The sequence below is a fragment of the Bombus terrestris genome, chromosome 6, assembly GCF_910591885.1.
Source record: "Bombus terrestris chromosome 6, iyBomTerr1.2, whole genome shotgun sequence".
Taxonomy (NCBI): domain Eukaryota; kingdom Metazoa; phylum Arthropoda; class Insecta; order Hymenoptera; family Apidae; genus Bombus; species Bombus terrestris.
The window spans coordinates 17040462-17065583 of NC_063274.1; the positions used below are offsets into that span (position 1 = coordinate 17040462).

Sequence of the window (25122 nt, forward strand, 5' to 3'; positions counted from 1 at the left end):
AAAAGGGAAGAAAATTGACTAAAAAAGAAAGTGACCGACTAATTACAGCTCCGAAACGAAGTCTTTAAATCGCACGAGTTTCCGTTTTCGTATACTCGTTACTCTGATGTAATTAGGATATTTCAGTAATCGAACGTAACGTGGATCGATCCAATACTCCATTCTCAGGCTTTTTCAACATTCTGACTGATTCGTAGAAATGACCGTAGGTTACAAGTCATATCAATTCTCTTACGATTGGCATATCACTAAAATGCTATACGTCGATCAAAAGGAAAAAGGACTTGTTTATTCGTATTATTTCTATATATCACTTCTATATATCTGTGTTACATTCTTCGTGTACCAACGAAGATATAATTCTTTTTATTTACATTATTTATTATCTTCGAAACAATTGCGTCAGACGATGATGTTTATATCTTAGGCCAAGAATAACTTTATTTTTATTCGATACATTCCTACATATCCTATCTGTACGTTCTACAAATTCTTTCCTCGCCACGCAATTGTTCACAGTAAATATGAAACGATTACTTTGATTTCAAAAGTAGAAATTTTTACGATTGAACGTGTTTCTATATTTTGCTTATCGCAACAGAAGATACAATTTCTCGCACTTTCTCGTCTTTCCACTGTCTGCGGTCTTTCCTCGATACACCAATCGCTCTCAAACAATTAAACGCGAGACAAGTACTTTCGTTCTCCGAGGGATCACCCCCACTTCCTTCCCCACCTGTTCGCGGTTGGAAGATCGTCGGCAAGTCACAATCGTTGGTCAGTCAGTCAGTCAGTAAGTCAGTCAGTCAGACACATAATCGATCAGTCGACGAATCGATCGAAACGCGATCATCAAACGCTGGATTCTTTCAAACTCTCGGTTCATGAACTTTCTGACTGACAAGTGCGTTCACCTCGTTAAATGCATAGTGTAGTTCAAATGTCGAAGTGAATCGCAGCTGGAGTATCGAAACAGCGAACAATCTGTTTCGCGATAAAGAATTTTGTGATTTCTCTGAATATTGTGGAAATTTACTTGAACAGGGCAGGATTTTGTAAACAATAGCAGAATGTAAAAAGTGGATTGTCACTGCTTAAAGGTGTTGAAGAAAAGAAAGGTGAGATTCAATTGAGAAAGTCATTTCATCTAATCAAGATTAAATTACGGGTAATTACGATAATGAATGTTTATTCATTTCATGCGTTTTTCGTTTAAAGATACACTGCTCTGTTCGTTAACGAGCTTTGGTAGGAGATATAAACGAGTACCTACGATATGTGAAATGCTTTCCAAACGATTGGATAGTAATCTGCGAATTAATTGAGGTTTTCGAAAAGTTATTTCTTTTCCTATTCTTCCCCTGCATAATTCGAAATTTCTTTTTAAATATTGCTTCTTCTTTTTTCCTTTCCTAATCCTATATTCAGGATTTAGATTTAAATTTCCATCGAATTTTCCTTTTACAGAGAAATATGATTAATATAATGAATTTTTTGCAATATTATTTATACCGTTCATAGAAAAAAGGATGGAAAAAGTAAAATTATCTTACAATCAACTTTCTGGAAGGATTATGAAAGATATTTGAAATAAACTGATTTTAATCTGAATTTCTTTTCAATTTATAATAAATAGCTTAATTATATTAATTGCATTATTAAATATTCGTGATTGAATACGATATATGAATGAAATACGATATATTTCAATGAATATATCTTCAAAAATATACAAATTAGGGCAAAATAACAATTAGTAAAAAAAGCCTTATGCACATAAATTTAAAGTATTATAAACTATCAAAAATAATGTCTATGTATCGGTACCACTTTCATCTTCATTTTCGCGATTAGGCGATATGTTTGACCGCCCTTTGGCATTTAATATTCTTAATAGAAAATGCGTTAAATGAGTCAGTGGTAAACAACGTCTTCGTCTGCATTGAAAATGTCGACTTGACAACCATCGAAGTATCTTTCATACGTATTTATAATTTATATGCAATATGCATGATTTCGATGACTCACACGAAATCGACAGCTAAAAAGAACTTCGTGCAGTTGGATGTTGCCTGCTAAATGTAACAAGTGCATTGGAATACCATTGAATCATTGAAGTTTATTATTAGAATTATCGTTAAATATTTCGCTTCTGGAATCTTATTTTAAAACACTTTTTCCTCGAAGCACCGCTTAGAGATAGGGGATTGTTTATTCCCCTTCCTACAAAAGAACTTTTTTTTTTATTAAATCATAGAAGCTATTCGTAGGAAGTTTCGGTAACGAAGCGGAATTTCCTTCTGGTTGTTTGCCACTTTGCTAACGGATGGAACGCGTCCATAATTGCTGTACGAGTTGTCATAACGAGAGTATACAACCGATCATTATTTCGTATTGAACTGAAGCTGTCGGTTGATGTACTTGTCAATTAAATCAAGAATTTCGCTTCTTGCTCCTTTCTCGTTCATTTCCGTTTAAATTTTCACGCATGCTAGTTTAACGAACGAGATACAATATTACTAAAGAAATAATTATGGATTTGTCAAATTGTTAGGAAAAAAAGAAACAGCTTCAACTAAACAAGTAGTTGATAGACTGTGCATGTTTATAAGAATTTAAAGTTTTATGAAAATAATAGGAAAAATAGAACATTAGTGCAAACATTAATACGAACATTATTAAGCAATATCTTTCACTCGTTAAATATTACGAGTAACGAGTACTACGAGTAAGTATAACGAGTGCTATACTTCGTGCCATATATTTTATGAATCGTCGTCGTCGGAAAGCACGCAGACAAAATATTTAGCGTCGACAGTAAACGTCGACTTTCCAAACTTCCTGTGCGCTCGGCTTCCAGGGTACCTCTGTGAGATCGTTTTACCAAGAAATCCCTCTGGTGGAATGCAAATAACGCGCACGGACGAACAATCCGAATCTTCGGCTCGTACGTTCTTCTTTATCGCGAAATTAACGTCGGTCCCTTTGTGGAATCCATACGAATATGTCAGACGCGCTTTTCCACGAACAGATAACAGTTTTTAAGACAATGGTGTCGTGCGAACGTGATCACTTCGTTTATCCAAAAATAGAAGCATACATGAAGATCGTAGTAAAGAAAACACGATGTAAATATATTTGTTTACTTTCTCGGTCTGTTTGATGTTATTTATTTTTTGACCACAATTCGCTTTATTTTTAAGCCACTTCGTGTGTGTTTGAAAAGAAATATTTTAATATAGAGCAAAAAGAACTTTAGATAAAAAGATCAAAACTATTACAAGAACACGCGTCACATCGAAAGATTTTCGACGTTCCCACAAATTAATTCAAAAGTGGAATTCATGCTTATGTTGCAATTTAAGCAAAGGCAATTTTCGCCTAAGGAAAACTTTAAGAAACTCGATAAACCAAACACAGAATTACTAGATGGAATATTCTTAGCTCTGTATATATGCCAATAGTACAAAGAGCAACCTCCTTAAGCGAATCGTTAATAAAACCAGCTACAAAAAGAAAATAATACTTGGTTCATGAATTTTCCTCTTCAATGATCTCTCGTTCGCGAACGTAATGTGATTTACTCGTTTTGAAAATTCTTGATAATACAACAGTAAAAATTCCGCGCGCCGTGCGTGATATAAAAATCGTTCTTTCTTACTTGGAAACGATTATCTTCCTTATGTTTTATGGTTAAAGAAGCGTTTTAAACGTCCTGATCGCATCGATTGGTTCTTACATAACTGAGGAAAAACGTAACGAGAGAAACGGCGGCCGTTTAATACATCATCGCTTCTTGAGTAAAAGATTCGTTAGAAATGTTTGAAAAGACGAGAGAAAATATAACTCTACGATGTGAATTTTCTCATAGAAACTATTTAAATACTGTGCAGGATTTTTGTAAGATATTTATGAAATTTTGCATGAATATCTAAAATTCGTGAAGAATATTTAAAATGTTATTTTAATGTCTGAGTTTTAAGGAAATGGTGAATAAATTAAACGAAGAATGGAAAGGAGATAAAAGTATGATTTAAAAGGTATTAAAAATGCTTCTTTTAATAGTATGCCTTAATATGAGGATTGCAGGGATAGAACATAAAATATGTATAAGTCACATTCTTCATATTATATGAGATCAATTCTAGAATAATAAAGTAATTTTGTTCGTACATTTAAGATCAAATAATAAATTAAAAACATCGCAGTAAATGCAGCACGTTTGTGGTTGCACAATATAATTCGCGCTGTAATTCGATGTCTCTGTGACGATAATTGTGATCCAATTCCTCGAAACGTCAGATATATGATATGTTTCTTAGAGATTCTAATAAAATATTAAGTACAAAATGTAACAAAGTTGTGAACACATAAATTAAACAATTGCAACTTGGCTGTCAGCAAAGAGGAAAGGTAATTTATTCTTGCGTAGAGTTCAAAGACAAAAAGGAAGATATTTAGGTTTATTCTGATATAACGTAGAAATCAGAAAATTTGTGAGCTTCTAAAGCAGTAATTACTAATGAAAAATTTCTCAAAGAATCCAATAAAATTGCAAGTTATTTTCAATTTACTAAGTCGTTTTCTCACATATTACAGAATCAGTGGATGATTTTATTCAAAGTCAAGATAATCAATCAAGTAATTCCTCCACTTTGTGAACGATGCTAGAAAAATATTAACTACAAACGTTGATCAAATCGTTAAGAACTCTTCAAGATCGAAACAAGGAAAGAAACGCTTTTGTGATTAAAGAAACGATTTCACAGAAGTGGAAATTATTGATGAAGAGGTGCACGTGAATAATCGACATGCAACATCCCGAAATGCGTTTTACATCGATGTTGGCAAACGCCGCGAAAAGGTGATTAACAGTTGTCCGTTGTCCCACAGAAAGAATTGTGGGAGAAAAATCGAGAATGGAACTGAACGCGTTTGTCATCTATGTTGCGGTGAGTGATCATTCTTCATTATGATAACAGACGTCAAACTACCTAATTTCTATAGTGGTTACAAAAAATTTGACACGTACCATTCTTTTCCAATGAACCGTTCCTCTTTTTATCAGGTGATATACGTTTCATTTTCATAGTGTCAAATTTTGGATCAGAGATAAAATCGGATGAACGTAAAGATAAGATGATTGACACGGATTATATCCAGAAACTTCAAATAACAAATTAATTTATGACACGTGTTGTTGTACAACATCAGTCATTTTATAACGTTTATAATATCAGCATGTTTGCAACCACTCGTCCTGAAAAATTGATCTATTGTTCCTCATATGAGTTTTGTACCAAATAATTTGACTTTGTCACGTATAAATTATAGTTATTATATTAGCGCTAAATACCACGTATAACGAAAGATTATATTTATTTTATATTAATTTTATTAAAAGGAAGATTATATTAATTATATTAAAATATAATTATAAGATATAAGGAAGGAAGGTAAGATACAAAAGATTAAAAGATAAATTGACAGTAACAAGATTATTACCAATATAGCAATACCATAACTAATAGCACACAATAGTACGGTGATTACATTAACGGATTATTATAATATTGTAATATTAACAATTAAATATTTTGATATATATTACAGTAGATAATAATTAATATGGAAAAAAAAAATATATATACATAGCTACTTATATCACTTTTAATTGTAAGTCATGGAATTATAAGAGCGTTACTAATTTTATATGTATGTATTTCTTATCGCTTCGTATCAAATACACGTAAGATTCCATTCTATCGTCACGTGTTACGTCATGTCTTTTCGATTCATACGTACACACACTTACATATGTGCTTGCTCATCGAACAAAATGCCGACGCGAGACGTCGTTTTGAATACTTATTGTTGCTTCAGACGCGATGCAACGCGTTCGAATTAACTCGCGCGAAATCAAACGCCGAAAAACTCCACGTTCGTTTCATCGAACACAACACGCTCACTCTCAATTTCGACAAACTAGTTGCCATTGAACTTTCGTTTTATTAATTTATTTTACATTATTACATCTTTGGAGATGATAACGTGATTTTTATTCTAAAAATAACTTTACGATAGAATAGTAAATTGCAAAGTAAACATCGATGAACGCATGATTCCTCCTTTTCCTAAACGTAAGCACTTTTAAAGCTCTAGTATAGATATATAAATATACGTACGACATAAACATAATATTAAACTGTTAAATATTTTATAGTATAGAAATATCCAAATATAATATAGCATGGTATAAAAATAATACATTTAAAAAGAATTAAATATCATCAGTTGTAAAAGAAATGGATGAGAAACGTGTAAAGTGTAAATAACTTACTATACTTTTTACATTATGCATATTATATTACACGTCTCTGAAAATGTTCAATATCCATTTCCAATTTTATATCAAATGACATTTCGATATGATGAAATCGAATTTTCCCTCCTTGGATCTGACATTGACGAGCTGTAGACTCCTTCGTGTGGCCGGAAGTAGCAGCCGGGACATCGACTTCCGGTCCCCATGTCTTACTAGGCAGACGTGTATTACCATCACGCGAGTCTGCATTCTTACTGTCTGATGGGATCGACCTTCGAACGGGATTACTCTCGCATAAATAAATCGTCTAATTAAAGAAAATATCGATCGATTTGATTAATTCACCTTCCCTGCGATTCAGTGGCTTGAATATCATAAGACAACCACCACATTTGTAAATGAATTTCTGAAAGCTCGCAAAGTCAAAGACGGTCACTTTAAATATTAATTGTTTCAGATTAAATTTTTTCGCGATAAACACCAGATCAAAAGAACTTCGAGTGAAGATCTCTGTAATAAAGATCAAGTTTCAATCGTTTTCTCCTTCCTGAAAGAGATATCGATATTTTGAAAAATCTAACTGCTAAGTGTCTATCTCTGCTCATATTGGCGTTGCTAACAACCAGATGTGAAAAAAGAAAAAATTTATTTTCCATTTTTATTAATTACTATTAGTTATCTTTAATCTTTTGTGTTAATCGATAATTCTTAAATCATACCAATCTCTCTTCGTAAGAGCAAAACGGTTCTATTTTGTAAGTGGTTTAAGATTTTTGCACGTTACTTTAAATATACATAAAATTCATTTTTTTCTATAATTTTCTATGTAGCAAAACAAACGAATTTCTAGTAAAGGTAATTTTTCACATCTGTTAATTTCTTTCTGTAATTTTTTACATGGTATAAGAAAGAAACTTTCAGTGAAAATAATTTTCAACGTAGCAAAAAGAGAAAACCTTCAGTTCGTCGACTTTTTCTATTACACAGAAACTGCAGAAACTCGCATGTACCAACGGACGCTGGTACTACGTTTCATGTTTGCAACGAAATCCCCGCGTAAGATCGCAAATATTAAAGTCCGCGTAGCAGCGAGCTGCGTGTGGACAAATTTCGTCGTCGGCCGTAGTGGTAAAAATGCGAGAACACGAGTTTACAATAAGCTTCGTGTTTGCAAAGGGTATTGGCGTTTGTCATACAGATATTACATGGTCGACGAACCTTGAGAATTTCTTAGAAAGAATGTAACGCCGGACTCTACGAAGTACACGTCGCACCAAACGCGGTTCCAAATTCATTTCACGTACAAATCGACCGATATCGCCGATATGAACACGGAGTTTTATTCGCGATCGATGTCACGGAATGATATCGACGTTTATCGATGTCTCTTTTACGCTGCTGGACCTTCTTAAACCTGTGATAAGTTTAAAAATGCTCGGTTTAGAGTTGTTCGTTCGACCAATAAAATATTGTAGTATTTCTTCTTATATTAGGTTGTGCCATAATAAATTTTTCTAAGAACATTTTTAAAGTAAAAGATATGAATGGATGTACATAATGTGTTTTAAAATGAAGATTTTTTATCGAATATTCTCGCTGCTTCGGGGCGATATTAGGAATTCTTTCGTATACATCTCGAAACTTTTTATACAATTGTATTAGAAATGGGCTAATTTTCAATAAACATACAGTTAAGGAATAACATTTAAAATTATCTTGCTTAAGTATTAAATAAAAATGAAAAAAAGCAGATTTGGAGCTTCGAATATTATAATTATCTGAACACGATAAAATATGATAGCCGAGTGAATTTATGTTTTCCCATCGGAGAACTTCTGTCTGCGATAAAAATTGAGTATTCTTCCGCGATAGAATCGGAAAGAGGAGTGGCTTCGCTTCTATCGACTACCTAAGGTCATAACGAAAGTTTAGCTGTCGCTTCTTAGGTGGCCTTTACGAAAGTCCGTCACGTACAACACGTGTACGTGCCTTGCGGATTTATCGCAGTCATACTTTGTGGTTTCGACATAACTCTATAGTGTCGAGAATATGTCACTTTCGTTAAATTTGATAAGAACCTCTAACTTCGAGAACTTACAAGACGTTCGCGGAATTCGTACGATTATTGAAGGAAAATTTTTTTATCCTTTTCGAAAAGACAGAATCCTTACTAAATAAGGAAAATAAGAAACAACAACGATGTAAAGGAGAATATTATCATTGATAAAAATAAAAAAATACATACATTCTCGTTCATTCTGATGAACGATCACGTGTGCTATGAACTCACCTCAATAGTTACGCGAAAAGCTTAATTCAATGAGTGATTCACGTTACAGACCCTGGCGATAGCATCGATAGCCTTCATCGATACGATAAACGCGAACCCACCGTACTACGTGAAACCCATCGAGGACGAGAACGATTACGCTCGTGTGCTGGAGCTTTCGCTTTTGTTTTACGAGGCACAACGATCGGGAAAGCTGCCGGAGAACAATCGAATCCCATGGAGAGAGGACTCGGCGCTCGACGATCGAGGACTGAACGGAGAAGATTTGACCGGAGGCTATTATGATGGTAGTTGAAAACAGTATATAGTATGGTATATAGACTACATAGTATATAGGAATGATTGCATCGCTCAGGCAACGATAAAATGATCAGTGGAAAATATACTTACTAGAAATGAAGTTCTGTAGATAAAATTTTCTACCTACGCGATATCGTGATTGTGTAAATTTGCTGTTGTTATATTGATATATGAAAGTGCTTGTACATCTTTTTCCTTTTTTGTTAGGATTATATTTTCAAGTAATATCACGAGTAATATTTATTAATGTAGGAAGACTGTAGGTAAAAAGAAAGTCGCATTTTTCTTAATTTTTTCTAGAAGAGCAATTTCAAAATTCAACATCGTTAATTTGATTTTGAGAGTAAATATGTTCTTATCATTTTCTAACAAAAATAGGGATTATAATTGACTGGAAGCTTTATTAGCCACTTAACAGGCGTATACACGTGAGCGTACTTGTAGATTTAATTCTTTAGTTTAGCAAATTATTTTTACCACTGATCTTTGTACGTTTATCTCTATAAATAATTATACATATACTAAAATATCTATACATTTTATAAAAGATATATTACACATCCATTTGCAAGTTGTTTTTCGATATTCTAGAATACAATCATCTTGATTAATAAACCGAAGAAAAATATGTACGTTGAATCATTAAAAAGTTGTAACAAAAATACCTGATAAAGACGTAGTACGTTAGAATGTAATAATTCGAAATATTTTTAGCTGGTGATTTCGTGAAGTTCGGCTTTACTATGGCTTCGACAACTACCCTTCTGGCTTGGGGCGCCGTCAGTTGGCCAGAAGCTTACAACGCGGCTGGCCAACTCGACGAACTTCGTAAAGCCATCAAATGGGCTACAGACTACTTCATCAAGTGCCATGTAAGCGAATATGTCTTTTACGGACAAGTCGGTGATTTCTCATTAGATCACACGTTTTGGGGGAGACCAGAAGAACTGAATACCACCAGACCTGCCTACAAAATTGACCCGGAACACCCAGGTATGATATCATAACATCTAATATTAATAATAACAATATTAGATCGATCGTGAAAAATTCTGTCACCAGGTTTTTGTTATATTTACAAATTCATTTACAAACGTCCATTAAGTAATATCTTTTATTTTTTTATTAACTACAATACCGTGCGAATATCATCTATATTATAACTATATTATAGTACATGCTATATAGTACACTATATTGTTGTAGTATGTATAACACATACAATTCTATAAATTGAATTATTTATTTGGGGGAACGATAGCCTAGTTTTTGAGAACTGCAACTGATAATTCTAGTCAAAGTTCCCTTTCGCAGAAAATCTGCCTACAATCCCATGTATTGCAGATGTACCTACTACATGCTATCAACTTCAAACGAACAAGCAATATGATGAGTAAATTTCGCGGCAGTTCATACGTAGTTTCGAGCCAAAACCCAACGTGAAAATCCCGAAAGCTCATAATTTCGCGTAAAACTTTCGTCAAACATACGTATATTGCGAGTTTTGCGTTTCTCCTATATATTTAACTTGTTTGGCAGTGAAACGTAGAGAAATATTTCTTAACTAGGCAGCGTTCATCTGCAAAGCAATATATGATATCGAACAAAGTATTCGTTTCATCAAATTAGAAGAGCCTTCGTCAAAGAATTGCAATACTGTGGAAAATGTTTTGTTTTTATAAACAAGTATAAGAACAATTTCTTAAATATTCTTTTCAAGAATTAGTAATCAGCACGACAAATGTTATTTAACGTAAAATAATTATTACTTCTATTATGAATTCCTTTGATTTGAAAAGTCAAGTAATCTCTTCGTACGTTCATTTCATACTTTCTGCTATTCTCTTTCCAGTGTATTTGAGAAAGCCGATTTCCGTTTCTTTTCTCTTACGGCTCTCACCAGGTCCATATACGCTCTGTAACATTCATAGGTTTCTTTTTATTGTAGAATTTGAGAAAGTTCTCGACCTGCGAAAAAACTTATTCGAACAACATAATAAAGAGAATGCTTGATGATTCACTTCTGTACTTCGTATTATTTAACAATTTCCTCCATGCGTAGTTCTATTTGTTTTCATTTATTATTATCATCAATTATAATTATACTGTTTATTATAATAATTACCATTATTATTCTTACTTTTTCTATTCTTTATTATTTTATATTCTATTTATTTTCTATTCTTTATTATTCTTTCTTTTGCTATTATCTTATCTACATCTATTATTTTATTACTATAACTATTTTTGTAGGATCCGATCTAGCAGGTGAAACCGCTGCTGCCCTCGCAGCATCCAGTATGGTATTTCGCAATCACGATTCAGAATACAGTGCTAAATGTTTGAAACACGCCAAGGAATTGTACAAGTTTGCCAATGAATATCGAGGGCTTTATCACGAAGCGATCCGTGGAGCAGCTCAGTATTACGAGAGCACGGATTATGGTGACGAATTGGCTTGGGCGGCGGTGTGGCTGTTCAAGGCAACGAACGACACAATATATCTCGAGGATGCCGAACATCATTACCAGCATTTCCATCTCAAAGAGAGACCGAACGAATTCTTTTACAACAAGAAGGTCGCGGGCGTTCAGGTAAATTCATTCGCCTGATTAAATACTGAAAAATGATAGAAAAGAAGAGATGCATATTCATTGAATTCTTTTTTTTTTATATTTTTCTTATAACTATAACTTTCCGGCTGTAATTTCTGAGGATATTTGTCTCCCCCCGCATTACAATGCCGGAAAATATCCGGACTTCGACCAGAAAAAGTTAATTTGCAATTTACAATATACCTAGCAGACGAACCAAATTTTCGTCTAGGTTCCGTTTCTCAAATTAGATTCCTAAAAATACCAATAAATCCGTAGAAAATATTACAAACAATTAATTTCTTCTAAAAAATCTTCAGCAAGATAATTTATTAGAAAATATCATGAAAATCAAAGTAAAATTAAAACGCGAAAAGTTATTTGTATCGGGATGATATGAACTAAAGTCAAAATTTTGGCAGGTTTTATTGGCACAGATGACAGGGCAGCCGGAATATCAGAACGCGGCTCGTGCTTTCTGCGACTTCTCGGTGCGCCAGCAAAAACGCACGCCGAAGGGATTGCTGTACATCGACAAGTTCGGCACCCTCTGCCACGCTGCGAACGTAGCGTTCGTTTGCCTGGAGGCGGCTGACTCACCCGGTATCGGCGATCCCCAGGAATATCGTGAATTTGCCGAACAACAAATTTACTATATGCTGGGAGGAGGCGGTAAGCTTGCTATAATACGATATGGCTCTATTGGAAATTGTATAGGCTGATTCAAAGGAACAGGTCCCGAGTAAAATATGATTTTACGAATTATCATGATAAGACTTTATTCTCAAACGTTTGTTTTTTATATCGAACGCTAATAAATAATGAAAATTTATTTTACATTGAAAGAATTGTTTTTGAGATCTATATATATACTATAGTATAACGTGAGTATTAACCTTGCTCTCCTCCTCACCTCCTCTTCGCTTTTGTATCGCTTAAGATATCGTTTCTTTCTTAAATTGTTTTATTCATAAAAAGTATGCAATACACTAAAGGTACAAACATTAAATTGAATAATAAAATCAAACATTTGAAAATTATACGTATTTTAATAATATCTATTGAAATATAACATCCATTTCGGGTCATATAAACCCGAGAAGGTCAGCCTGATTAAGATACCTATTCGTTAAAATTATTGTAAAACTTTAACAAATTTTACTTTATTTAGTATTCTACGTTGCAAGACACGATTACATTACATTATACTACACTACACGGATAAATTAATAGATTTGTAATAAAATAATTGAAGAATAAAGATAGTGGGAAACGTTGAACTTAAATTAACATTACGAAGAATCCAAATACATGCTTATGGTCAGCAGTGTACATATACAATATATTTACTGATTACATACTTTTTACTTCTCTCCATGAGTACTATAATAAAACCTTCAAGTATCGCACTCACTTTTTCCAACATCCTGTATAGTTACCCTAATTTCTTCGTTTCTCGCATGGCAATTAAAGCAAAACTCTTTCCACCCCTATTAGGCAGGAGTTACGTGGTCGGTTGGGGTCGAAATCCACCGAAGCAGCCACATCATGCTGCGTCATCCTGCCCCGACAGACCAGCCGTTTGTGGATGGCCCGAATTCGACAAGGACGCACCAAACCCTCAAATCCTTTATGGTGCTCTGGTCTCCGGCCCCGACGAGGCGGACAAGTTTCACGATCATCGAGAGGATTACGTATACACGGAAGTCACATTGGATTACAATGCCGGATTCACGAGTGCACTGGCCGGATTGTTGCAACTACGAGTTAAAAGCACTACGTAACGTGCGATAACAGTTCGCTGCTTTTGGCTACGAACCAAGGAATTACTTTACTCTCCAAAACGAAATAGTTCGCGTTAAAATAACGAAAGAAGACTTTTTCGTAATTCATACATAATCTGTGAACACAAAATAAATTGGAAGATATTGCGAAGATATTGTCAAATGATCTTTCGGAAAAGGATTATCTTTTGACTTTTATTTTTTGAAAGCTAAAAATTGATAATTTTATGTTTTTTATTCTTGTTAGTGGTGATTAATGTATTGAATGGAATTGCAAGATTTTCTGTAGAGAATTGATGGATTGTTAGGTGATCGTTTTTGAGAAGTTCGATGCAGGATAGTAGTGTCTTTCAATCGATTATCGAAACTTATCGTTAATATTATATTTTTATGTGAATATCAATCGGGTAAAGGATCTCTTGATCTTTATTGGTGGTGTAGTGTATCAAAAGCGAGATTTATGGTGAAATAATCGTCCTGAAAAGATTAAGTGGATTGTGTGTTTAGGTTGATAAATACCTACTACTAGTAATTTCATCGAATTATTATTTTGTGAATATTATATTGAAGTAAATATCAAGTGAATGATTTTTAATTCTCATCTGTAATATGGAGAAATCGAATAGACAAGTAATTAATTCTGATAATCAAAGGAAAGTGGCAAATGTGTATTCATGACTATGAATTAATTAAATAAGAAAATGAATTAAGTAATTGCAGCCATGATTGAAGCGCCGTTATGTAAGATTGACTAGATGTTTTATGCATGATGAATAGAAATTTGTACCGATTGAACGATTAAATGTAATTTATTGATGTAACGTTGATTGATGGGAAGGTGAAATTATTTTCGTTCTCAACATACGATTTTATTGAAACGATATCTAGGCTGTGTAGCTTGACGCGCTTGAGTATGGCTTTAATAGATTCGATTGGAAAATGTACATATATAATGTAACGGTATAAGGTATATATAGGGTTAATAGAAGAAAGGAGTTCATTTAGGTATGAAACATAAAACTTGTTCGGTAATTAATATAATTAAGAATATTATGTAGTTATATCTTGTAGAACTTTCTTCGAAAAACTTGTTTAAGATAAGGGATGCTATCGATTGATACGTCAATTTCTATCCCACTATTCGCGCTATTCTTGTTTCTGTTAAGGCTTTTTTTTATTAAAAAAATACTTTATAATGTACATAATATGAAAAATTAGTTTCTTCGTCTATTTAATAGTTGTATAAATATAGCGTATTATAAACTACATAAAAGCGCGCATTTGAAAAAATTTCAATATCTTAAAGTTTTATATTCATCTTCGGTTATAATTTACTTCTGAATAAATATCTAATATTTCTTATTATTTTATGCTTCAATTAATATAAGACGAGCTTACTATGTACAATAGTTACGAACATACATGCGATTAGAAACTAACGTAAACGAAGAACAAAATAATTGTTCCTGTTATAGGCAAGATAATGTGTATCTGTATTATCTTAATTATTTAACCTTGCATAATTTATGTGCTTCCCAATATACTAGACCTATGTAATGTTATACCTACTGAAAACATCCTATATTGTAATAAATAAATAGTCGAATATTTTCCATAACTCTACGGTGGTCATGAAAATTTATACGTGAAAATTCCAGTAAGCAATTCAAAATTCTAAACGATATTGTTTGAGTATTTCTCGATATCGTAATTATAGTGGAACAAATCCATAACTGTAACATTTAAAAATTTACATACAGCTTGTCAGTTCAATTCGAAACCTAGTAATTTATAATCGTTCTAAATAAATTATTTCATGCTAGTGTAATAATATATTATTAAATACGGTAGTAATATCTACTGGTAATTTAGTATTAAATACAATATTTATTTACAATCAAATACAGTAATAATAAGCAAATAAAATAAAGCGATTCAAAAGGTGTCGCGACTTTAACTCTAAAGCAGTAGATCTTAGAATTGAGGAGGTTGAAATCTCACAATCTTCGAGTGCCTTGAGCGAAATTTCACGACCAATGGAAGTTCTGCTCCTTAGCTCATTTCGGTGGTTCGACAGATTATAACTTAGAATGTCCTGAAGGTAGAGAGCTTCCTTGCTCGTTCTGTTACCCTAAGAATTTTCGCACGTCCTTGAGATCTGGAGGTTCGCGTTCTCAACACCTTCAGGAAAAATTGATATTGCTTCTTTTGAAATCCACTTGCAATATTGATATTTTAAGATTTCAGAAAATTCTAGTATCGCAGATTAACAGATTAACAGAATTAAACCTGAAGAACAGTTATACTCTAATAAAATTGCCATAAAAATGACATATATATATATATATATCTTTTAAAGCACCTAAATATTTTATGAAATTTTTTTAAATCTTTACTTAAACAATTGTAAAACGCCTGAGTATTTTGTAGATAGATAAACGCTTGCTATTATGCCCACGTATATCGAATAAGTACATTCCTGACCGATTGTTCCGTACGGTCTCCAGTTACTCAGCTTATATCGAAACACGATTTTTCCATATCAATTGCGTCAGCTGCTTTACTTTACTTCAGGTGCAGTCACCATCGAACAACGTTCGCTATCATGTTCCTATCACTATGGAAATGAAATGTGTCGTGTTTATGTACTTTATACTATTTCCTCTGTTGCTATTGACCACAGAGGTTTATCTTCATGGTTTTAAAGGCGAAGGTAGGTGCATTTTGAATCAAAATAATTCATTAAATCTCATATACTAATAATAGCGACAAAAACGAACAAGTTTAGAACGTCCTTCATCGCAGAAATATGATAATGTGATTTTATTAAGCTTCTATATTATTAACTTTCATCCCCCGGCTAGCCGCGTCTATCAATTTTATCATTTTTATAAGCATCTACTTGTTCAAAATCTCTTATCCATCAAATTATGCAATATCATATTTATAATCTAACACTGTTCTATTTAACCCTCCTACAGGGGGCGATTTTCATACTTTTCTATACAAAATCGCGGACGAAATTTATATTTTCGCAGGTTCGTCATAAAACTTCTAATATGCAACACAAATAACGCGATACGATAATAGCATGGTCCGCCGAAATTAATAGAATAAGTAGAATGCGATTTCGACATTGCACATGGCTGGAGAACTAAATTAAATAATACAACAAGTATTATGAATTCTATAAAGAATACTGTTTTTGTTAAACAGCTATCGCATAGTAACGTAAAATGAAATTGCTAGTGCATAGAATGTTAAAAGAAATATTATAGTTACAGAGTTATTGCGTACGTTATCTCTGGAAACGTGTATATTCTTCAGAAAGTAATCCATTCTGTGCCTGATTACAGTAACTACAGATGATACCAATCTCGGAGGATGCGCGTATTTACATTGCGGCGGGGATGACGTCTGCGTACATCGAAAATTTCGATGTAAAGACCCTCCGTGTCCCAGTATGCTATACTGCGCGAGATCTCGAACAGGTAAGTGCCTGGATGGTACTTGAAATTGAATTACGTGGCGAGATAAACCGTACAAAGAATATAATTAATCGCATCGATGCAATTTTCTATTTTATCGAACAATTGTTTAAGTAGAAAATTCAACATCTTGCGTTAAACTATTGCTGTGAACAGGAATACAGTAAGTTTTGAATTGCTCGACACAAAGGAGAAATGAAATTCCTGTCTGGTGCACATCTTTTTTGATCGAACGTATGAACATATATATTGCGGACCGTTCTGAAAAGCGAACTATTTCGTGGAATTTTCATTCTCAGTGAGACGATTCACGTTTCAAAAACGAAAGATTTTCTCTGCGAGTTATCTTCGTCTCGATCTCTTCTAGCTGAAACTCTCTGCGCAATATCTAGTAGTAGATTTTATTTAAAACGTTATTTGCTTGGGACTAGTGGTGGATTTGTTTTAAAATATAATTTGTTTGAGAATATCCTATTTCAAAATTTATTTACGAATCTTCTCATTCCACAATTTTATGTATTTTCTACTCCTTCTTTTTTTATTAAAAATATGCTATATTCCTCCTTATATAATTATCGACATTACATGGCTTTTAAGAATCTCTAAGAGGACCCTCCACCTGCGATACTGTGCACTGCACCAATGGTTACGTGTGCATGTTGAAAGTTCGTCGTTGTCACTGGGACGAAAGTGAGCATTACAATAATTTATTTTTTTTTTAATTTAAAAAACAAAAGAAAGACTATCGATATCTTCGTTGCTTCATTAAAAGTTCTTTACTGTGGATTAGTAGATAATGAATTGCATTTTATTCAGAGTGCGAGCAACAGATAGCAAGATGCGTAACCCAAAAAGAATACTACGAAGGCCCCGCTTCTTGCGCCGGGTTCAAATGTCCTCAAGGAAACCACTGCATTCTCCGGGAATCGTTCTGTGCGAATCCTCCTTGTAAATTAATAAAAAGCTGCATGAAGAACAAAGGTTCTTGTCTTTAGGTCATTGTGATGATGACAAGTCACACAGACTTCAAGATTTTTATATATTTAGTACATTTTAGTCTTTCTGTCATAAATAGTCGTAATATATTATATAGTATATATATATATACTTTCAATAATAATAATAAATTTAATAATAGTAATAAAATAAGAGTTATTTGATTTTTCATTCATAGTGAAAATTTTGCCAAACATAAATCTATTATCCTTTTTAATAAGATGCAAATGATTGTTTTCGTAGAAGTGCAGCATTTATTCGTAAGGTGTCGAAATCTCGGTTGTTCATCAGAATACGAATGTTTCTTACGAAGACCAGAGGGTAACTGTTCGATTCCACTTTGTAAACACACACCGGATTGCATAATGCCAAAAGGTAGAGTTCACAGAATTTTGTGTTTCATGTGAAGGAAATTTGTAAAGATCTTTGTTTGTTTTTCTTCGCCATTTTCCAGAGAACGAAATGGCAAATGAACGTTGTCGTGGATGGATATGCCCACAAAGGCAGACCTGTTCCGCAGAAATTGTAGGATCTTGCGAGACAGACGACTGTAATATTAAAAGAACTTGCCATGAGGTACATGTGCCAGAAGCGAATGATTCTGCTTCATCTTTCTCAAGAAGATCTCTGAAGAACGAGGACGGAGACCCTCGGAATGATAGCGAGGTACATTTCTTCCTAAATAGAATAGAATTATTTTTATACATTGTCAAATGGAATCGCGTTTCTACATTTTATGGAAATATTAACTTAGGCTTAACTAAGTTATTAAATATTAATTGAATTGCGTTTTAACCAGGTTCTTCTATAATGACTGAATTCACAATTAATATAGACAAACTGAATTTACTTAATTTCGTTCCATGAAAATGTGAAAATTTACTTTTGTCATTTATTTTTAATAGAAACGAAACGATAAATAAATTGTTACATACAAGATAGGAGCAGCCTAAATGACGAGGTGACACGTTTTGCCACTTAACAAATGATTATCAATTAGGAATTAGAAATCTTGTTTCTAATATTATAAATGTGATCTGTATAATTATCTTTTCTCTCGTAATCGCATAATTTTCATTAACGTTCCTCAATTCTACGAGTGAAATGTACAAATTTCGACTTCGCGTAAACTTTAAATAAAACTCAAAACTTCCCTAGTAATTTATTAATTTTTGTTGTGGTCTTTATCGTTCGATAACAGAAATGACTAATATTTCTTCAGATACTAACAAAATCGGATCAAGAAAATGGAGTTGAAAGAAGAGGGTGAATATCATATCTTAAATAATTATTAGATTATACAAATTATATTTAAACTTTTCTATAAACAAACTAAAATCAATTATTTGAATACGAAATGCGAGGTATAGAATCCCTGTCTCATGGTTAAATCATCTAAAATCGAAAACTGAATTGGACGCGATAGAACTGTGGAGAGAAAGTGTCGAAGAACAGGAAGATTTCAAGGTAACGTTCAAAATCAAATTAAGTAAAAAATTAAAACTTGTTTAAATAATATATTAATCCCATTATAAATTTGATTTTCACTCGCGATATTTACAGTAAAAATGAACGCTTGTAAAAGCTAAACATTTTTTACTTTGAGTGATAATGATAATAATAATAAAAAATCAGTAAAATATAAAGAGTTAAATATCTTTATTTATTTGGACGTGAGCATCGGAGCTACTAAAATCTTTCCACGGAATTCAACCAAACTTGTTTCTCAAGCCCTTCACGGTTCCCGATAAAAGCACTCCAGCATCCGCTATTTCCAGCAATTTCAAGATTGGCTTCAATCTATCAAGGAAATACTCGGTTCTGGTGCGTACGGTGACTGGCTAGAGGAAATTCTGTCGTCGCGTGGCAAAGAGTTGCGAAAATGGCTCCAAGCATCACACGGCAATCTGGATGCCATGGGACCGATACTTCCGGGACAAGAACGACCTACTACATTGACAGAAAATCTATACTCAGTTCGCGGTACGATGGTAAGCACACGATGGAATTTTGATCGGAAGTGTGGCGAAATGGACAAATCTTTTACCGTTATTCATGCTTTGCAAGGCCGCAAGTATGCAATTTGCGTTTATTGCGCAGATGGATTATTTAAATTGTGTTGCATAAGTTCATTTAGGGTAAATGTGATTTGTGCGATGCAATATGTATGTACATGGAAGGTGAGATAAATGTTCGTAATAATAGTGAGAGGGAATTATCGAGTGAAATGGAGGGTGAAAAAGAGTCGAATAGCAAAATTAAGCAAACTAACTCTTTAAGTGGCGATTTATTATGTCGTAGCTAGTTAAACGAAGAAAAAGATAACAACGAGAATCTTCTCTTCTGTCTCGTTGGTTCCGTAATATGAATTCCAGTTAATCGTCAGATTTATCGTAACTGGACCGTGGATATTTATGCAAATTCATAGGAATATAACTTTTTAGGAATATAATTAAAAAACTGCAACTTGGATAGAAAATTGTTTTATTAAATATAAATACTGACATACATTTTCTATGCGGAATGGTACATTCCGAACGAACCAATAAATAAAAACCCGATATACTCGCTGTAAAGAAAAAAATCGTCAGACACAGCAGGTTATATCAACAACAGCCGAAGAATTACCAACTACCTGGACACAAAATTATTGGACATCATAGAAGAATGCGAAAGATTAAAGGGACATCACTTTTTACATCTACCATAGAGATTTAGCAATATAAGCTAAATAATATCATAGTGATACATCACTGGGTGTACTCAAATTCGGGTTAATTTATGTCATCAGAGTCTGTACTGATTATATCATTGCATGATAGATTGCACATACGCAGATTACAATGAAAAAGAAATCTATTTTAAATATTATAAAGGATACTATGTTTTGCATGTCTGATACATTTTATGTCATTTTGTGCATCTAGAAATTTTTCATAAATGCATAAAAATCCACAAAGAAATCGTGAATAAGGAAAAAGTAATTATGATTTATGAAATTAATTATTTCAGAATATGTTGCCATTTGACGATAAAAAAGGGATAGAGGAAATTGAGTCTTTTCTGAGAGAAAGAAATTTGACGCATATTTTAGAGAAGATTCTTGTACCAAGCAGAATCCTGTTACCGCCGTACGCAGCTTTAGAAGCTGCTCTGCTGAATAATGTAAGGGAATCTAGCCCTTCGCCATTTTTCAATTATCTTCTGAAATATGCCCCTTACGTGGGAAATCAATTTTTATCGTCGCGGCCACAGAAAATCGAAAATGCTTACGATCAACAGTATCTTGTGGTTCCTGTGAAAAATATGAAGGAATTAACCAATTCTCCGATTATCGATTATAATCCCACTATACGACATCATCACGGAACGATTTCAGAAAATGGAAAAGTATCTGATGTACGGGACAATTTTTCCTCTTTTGTGAGTTCTATTTTTATCAAATTATTCGCATGAACTTTTGCTTTATTTTTATCTTATTTTTATACATACAATATACTAACATGAATTTTTTTGAATATATAAACCGATACTGAGAAAAAATTAATTTTCGTTTAATTAATTAGATATTCTGTATGCATATTTATATCTATGTATATTTTTTATGTTATATTATAGTTGTAAATTTAATTTCACGAATAAAACAATTACATTTAAATGAAAAATTGATTAAAATCAATTGAATTTACTTATTAAAAGAAGAAAAAGCAATAAGTATTTTAATTATAAATTAATTTTAAAATATTTCTACATAATTGTTTTTATTAATATCACAGCTGCTTTTGAAGAATGTTCCAGAGAAACAGATGAATTTATCATCAACCAGAGACGAGCTATCGTCTTTGTGGACTGGACTGTACAAAAATTTTGAAAAGACTTCACCTAAAGAAGAAACGCACTCTGTTGAAGATTCTATTGGTCTTTCGGAAGACAAAAGGTTGATGGTCAAGGCGCAACACTTTGATGACATTCCTGTTGATTTGTTGGAGAAGTTTCTTAAGTTTCTTAACTCTATGCAGTTCTCCCCGATTGAAAATGTGTCACAGACTTTTGATGAAAAACCTATCGAAGAATATCGCAAAGAAGTAAGTTTTCTAAAGCTTTGGTAGAACTGAGAGAAAATTTTTCTCGAAAGAAAATTGTTTCATACTCGTGATACGTACGAGTAGACAATTAAAGAAGATACAAATGATTAAATAGTTTCTTCCGCTTAATTTAGTAATTTCTACAACTTCAACGCTATATTATTTCCCATTCTTTTTTTGTTGAAATAAATTTCACTAACAAGCTTCATCTTTTCAGAATTTACCTAAAGCTCCACGAAATGAAAAACACGATGGAGACTTCGAATGGAGTTCGATAATTCATAGTCAAAATAATGAGGATACATTTAGGAATAAAAATGCTGAAGAGAATGCAAATCAATTTTCTTTCCCTAATGATGACTATGGAAATTTCACAGACATGATCGAACCAGGTGTTAAGACGTTCTTTAATAAATTAGGTATGTTCCTTTCGTCCCTTGCGATATATTCCTCGTTGCAATAAATTCGTTCGCTGAAATTTATTTTACCATCAACAGCAAATCGTAAAGTTTTTTCACAATATTGCACAAATTATAATAATATCTTTACGCTAGAATGAATACATAGTAGGTGGCCTTGCTTGTAGCAGAGATGGAATTTTATAGATTCGTTACGGGTATAATGCCCATTATTTTCCTACTTCTATTGCGAACTGGAAGTTAAACTGCGTTATTCGAGAATCTACAAAAATAACTACGATTTTTTATTTCAATTCGCAAATCGAATTTTTAAAAGTCAGATAAACTTGAATTCTCACAATCGAGTTTGTTAAAAATTGTAAATTAAGTTTATGTTTATTTAATAATATATTTTGACATTTTATTATATTACCAATTGCCGTATTAAGTCCATTGATAATTAATTACAAAATTGATTATAGAATTACGAAATTAGCAGTAAGAAGTTAATTAACATTCGATTGAAAGATTTGTCAGATTCAATAAAATAACATTTATTTCAGATAACATTCAACCTTTCAGTTATTCAGATCAGTCGAACGATGTCCAATCACAGTTATCATTCCCACAAATCGACAATACAAACAACGAAGAAATGAATTTAAATCTTTTCCTTGAACTGAATAGAGAAAGCCTCTTACCTTACGTACAAACCCTGATGGAAATGATGAATGAGGAGAATGATACTTTCGATACAGAAGAAACAGAATTGAATTTCGATGAAAGTTCACTAAACACGTCTTTCTTAAATAGTGAACAAGTTATTGTTAATGAAACTAACAAATACTATAACGAATCAAAATCTTCGGGGATTGAATCAAGCAACATTTTTCTGAAAAATGTTCTAAATAATGTGAATGATGTGCATAATTCACGTATCTTAGAAGAAGAAACATATGACCAGATTTTGCCTACGAATCAAACAGAAACAGCTTCATCGAATTTAAAACCATAACAGGTTTGTATCTTTTAAAAATAATTTTAATGAATCTCTAACATTTAGAATCCTAAAAATTGTATAATGCTTAGAATACTAATACTTAAAATCTAACTAAAATACTTTCTAACACAAAACTAGACTATTTTCGAGTAGTATACAAATTTGAATTAAAAATATTCTGTCTTTTTTCCGTGAAAAACGTCGATGAAACTGGTAGGTAATTTCAAAGAGACAGATGTACTATATAACGATTTAACGTAGTCCAATTGTTCGACGCAAGTTAAACCGGTTTTTTAATTTCACTACCAGGAAAAAAAATCGAGGACACCTGAGCTAATTTATGCAAACGAGGAACCTACTATTCGGTCCTTTTATAATCTGCCTAGTTACGGTGCTGGAAACGGTGACATTGGTCTTCAGGATTACACGTACGTCGAATATGGTCGTACGAAACTAGTAATGGGAAATCCACTAAATAACGTCACAGTCAATATGACGGTATTATATGTATAACGTAGTCCAACATTTGTTTTTAAGAAATTAAGTTGTAAAGTTCAACAGTGATTTTTTAATTTCCTATTTATAGAAGATTACGAACAGAAAATCACTGAGAGAACGAACAAATCTATACAAGGTAATAATTTTGTATAAATTTTGCAACACACAGATACACTTTTATATAAACATTTTATTATCAGATGGTGGATTTTTGGGGAATTTAGGGATATTAAAACGCACAGAATACAAAAGTATACAAAATATTCAAAGTACAATATACTTTATAATATTTAGTGAATAAAACAAATATTTTCTGAGGTTCTGTTTTTTTTTTTCGTATTATTCGTAAAAATATAAATTTCTATAAACATACGCATCTAATAGTATTTAATAGTTACTATAATGATACAATATGATATACATGTAATATAATTATGACAGTAGTAAATCTACTAAATGATATATCATTATAATAAATATCATCGAATGGCTAATCTCCTTGAAAGTGCGAGCCGAAATAAAGCACGAAAGAACGGCAAGGAACGTAAACTGAAGAATATATATTTCCGTTCAGTCATTAATATGCTGTCATTAAATTTCCCGTCTTACATATCCGCGAACACGGCAATTACTTTCTTTTAAAACGCTGTCATTACATTCTAATAAAAACACAACGAACGAAAGATATTTAATAAATTTGTGTGAAATGTACATTATTATATAATTATAATATAACAATGTTAAACCCTTGTTCTTTGATTCGGTAAATTGAAACTGTTCATAAATGCCAAATGGAACCAAGTAAATTGCGATTTTGTACGTACCAACACGTAATTGTCAATTAAAAGTTAGTCCCGTTACGTAATTGGAATTTCAATTAATTAAAGCTTTGGATGTATACATTTTAACTGACGCAGTGTGATTGAACGAAACGTAATAAACGTTGCGATCTTTGTAGAAATTCGACAAGTACGTTTAAAAAGATAAAAAAAAAAATGTAAGGTACTTTTTAAAAATGTTAAAATATTATATTTATCTAATAAAGATTAATCGATACGGTTTATTGCGAAACGATATTTCGCGCGTATCTTTCGAAAGTAGCGCAACTCAAACGAGTCTTTCGAAAAACCAAAAGAAAACTATTTGGTAGCTTACAAGATAATTATTTATATAATAATCAAGAATTATTTTTGTAATTCTTTGAAATCCTGCTTCGACAGTTTCGTCGTTCTTGTAATACAGGACTGAATTATTTTAAACTGTGAACCTTTTGAAATACCTGCCATACCACCCAATAAATGTGCGATTTATTTATAATCTTATTTTTGTTCACGAATCAAAAATAAATAAATTATTTTAGCAGC

General features: G+C 32.6%; 2 protein-coding genes across 2 annotated transcripts; both read left to right on the forward strand.

Annotated features, from left to right (window-relative positions):
• Positions 1-762: 762 nt before the first annotated feature.
• Positions 763-14911, forward strand: LOC100648079 (endoglucanase E-4). Its single transcript, XM_003402730.4, has 7 exons — positions 763-1118; positions 4600-4952; positions 8665-8902; positions 9630-9908; positions 11169-11509; positions 11932-12181; positions 13007-14911. The coding sequence occupies exons 2-7, from the start codon at positions 4920-4922 to the stop codon at positions 13291-13293; spliced, it is 1428 nt and encodes a 475-aa protein (XP_003402778.1). The 5' UTR covers positions 763-1118; positions 4600-4919; the 3' UTR covers positions 13294-14911.
• On the forward strand, positions 13903-25104 carry LOC100644468. Its single transcript, XM_048406564.1, is given in 16 exon segments — positions 13903-13923; positions 15728-15853; positions 15856-16006; positions 16650-16784; positions 17379-17471; positions 17598-17762; positions 18021-18152; positions 18232-18443; positions 19000-19043; positions 19148-19244; positions 19556-19768; positions 20790-21200; positions 21566-21862; positions 22080-22281; positions 22824-23272; positions 23570-25104. Coding segments are annotated over 16 exon segments (2952 nt in total). The 3' UTR covers positions 23774-25104.
• Positions 25105-25122: the final 18 nt, after the last annotated feature.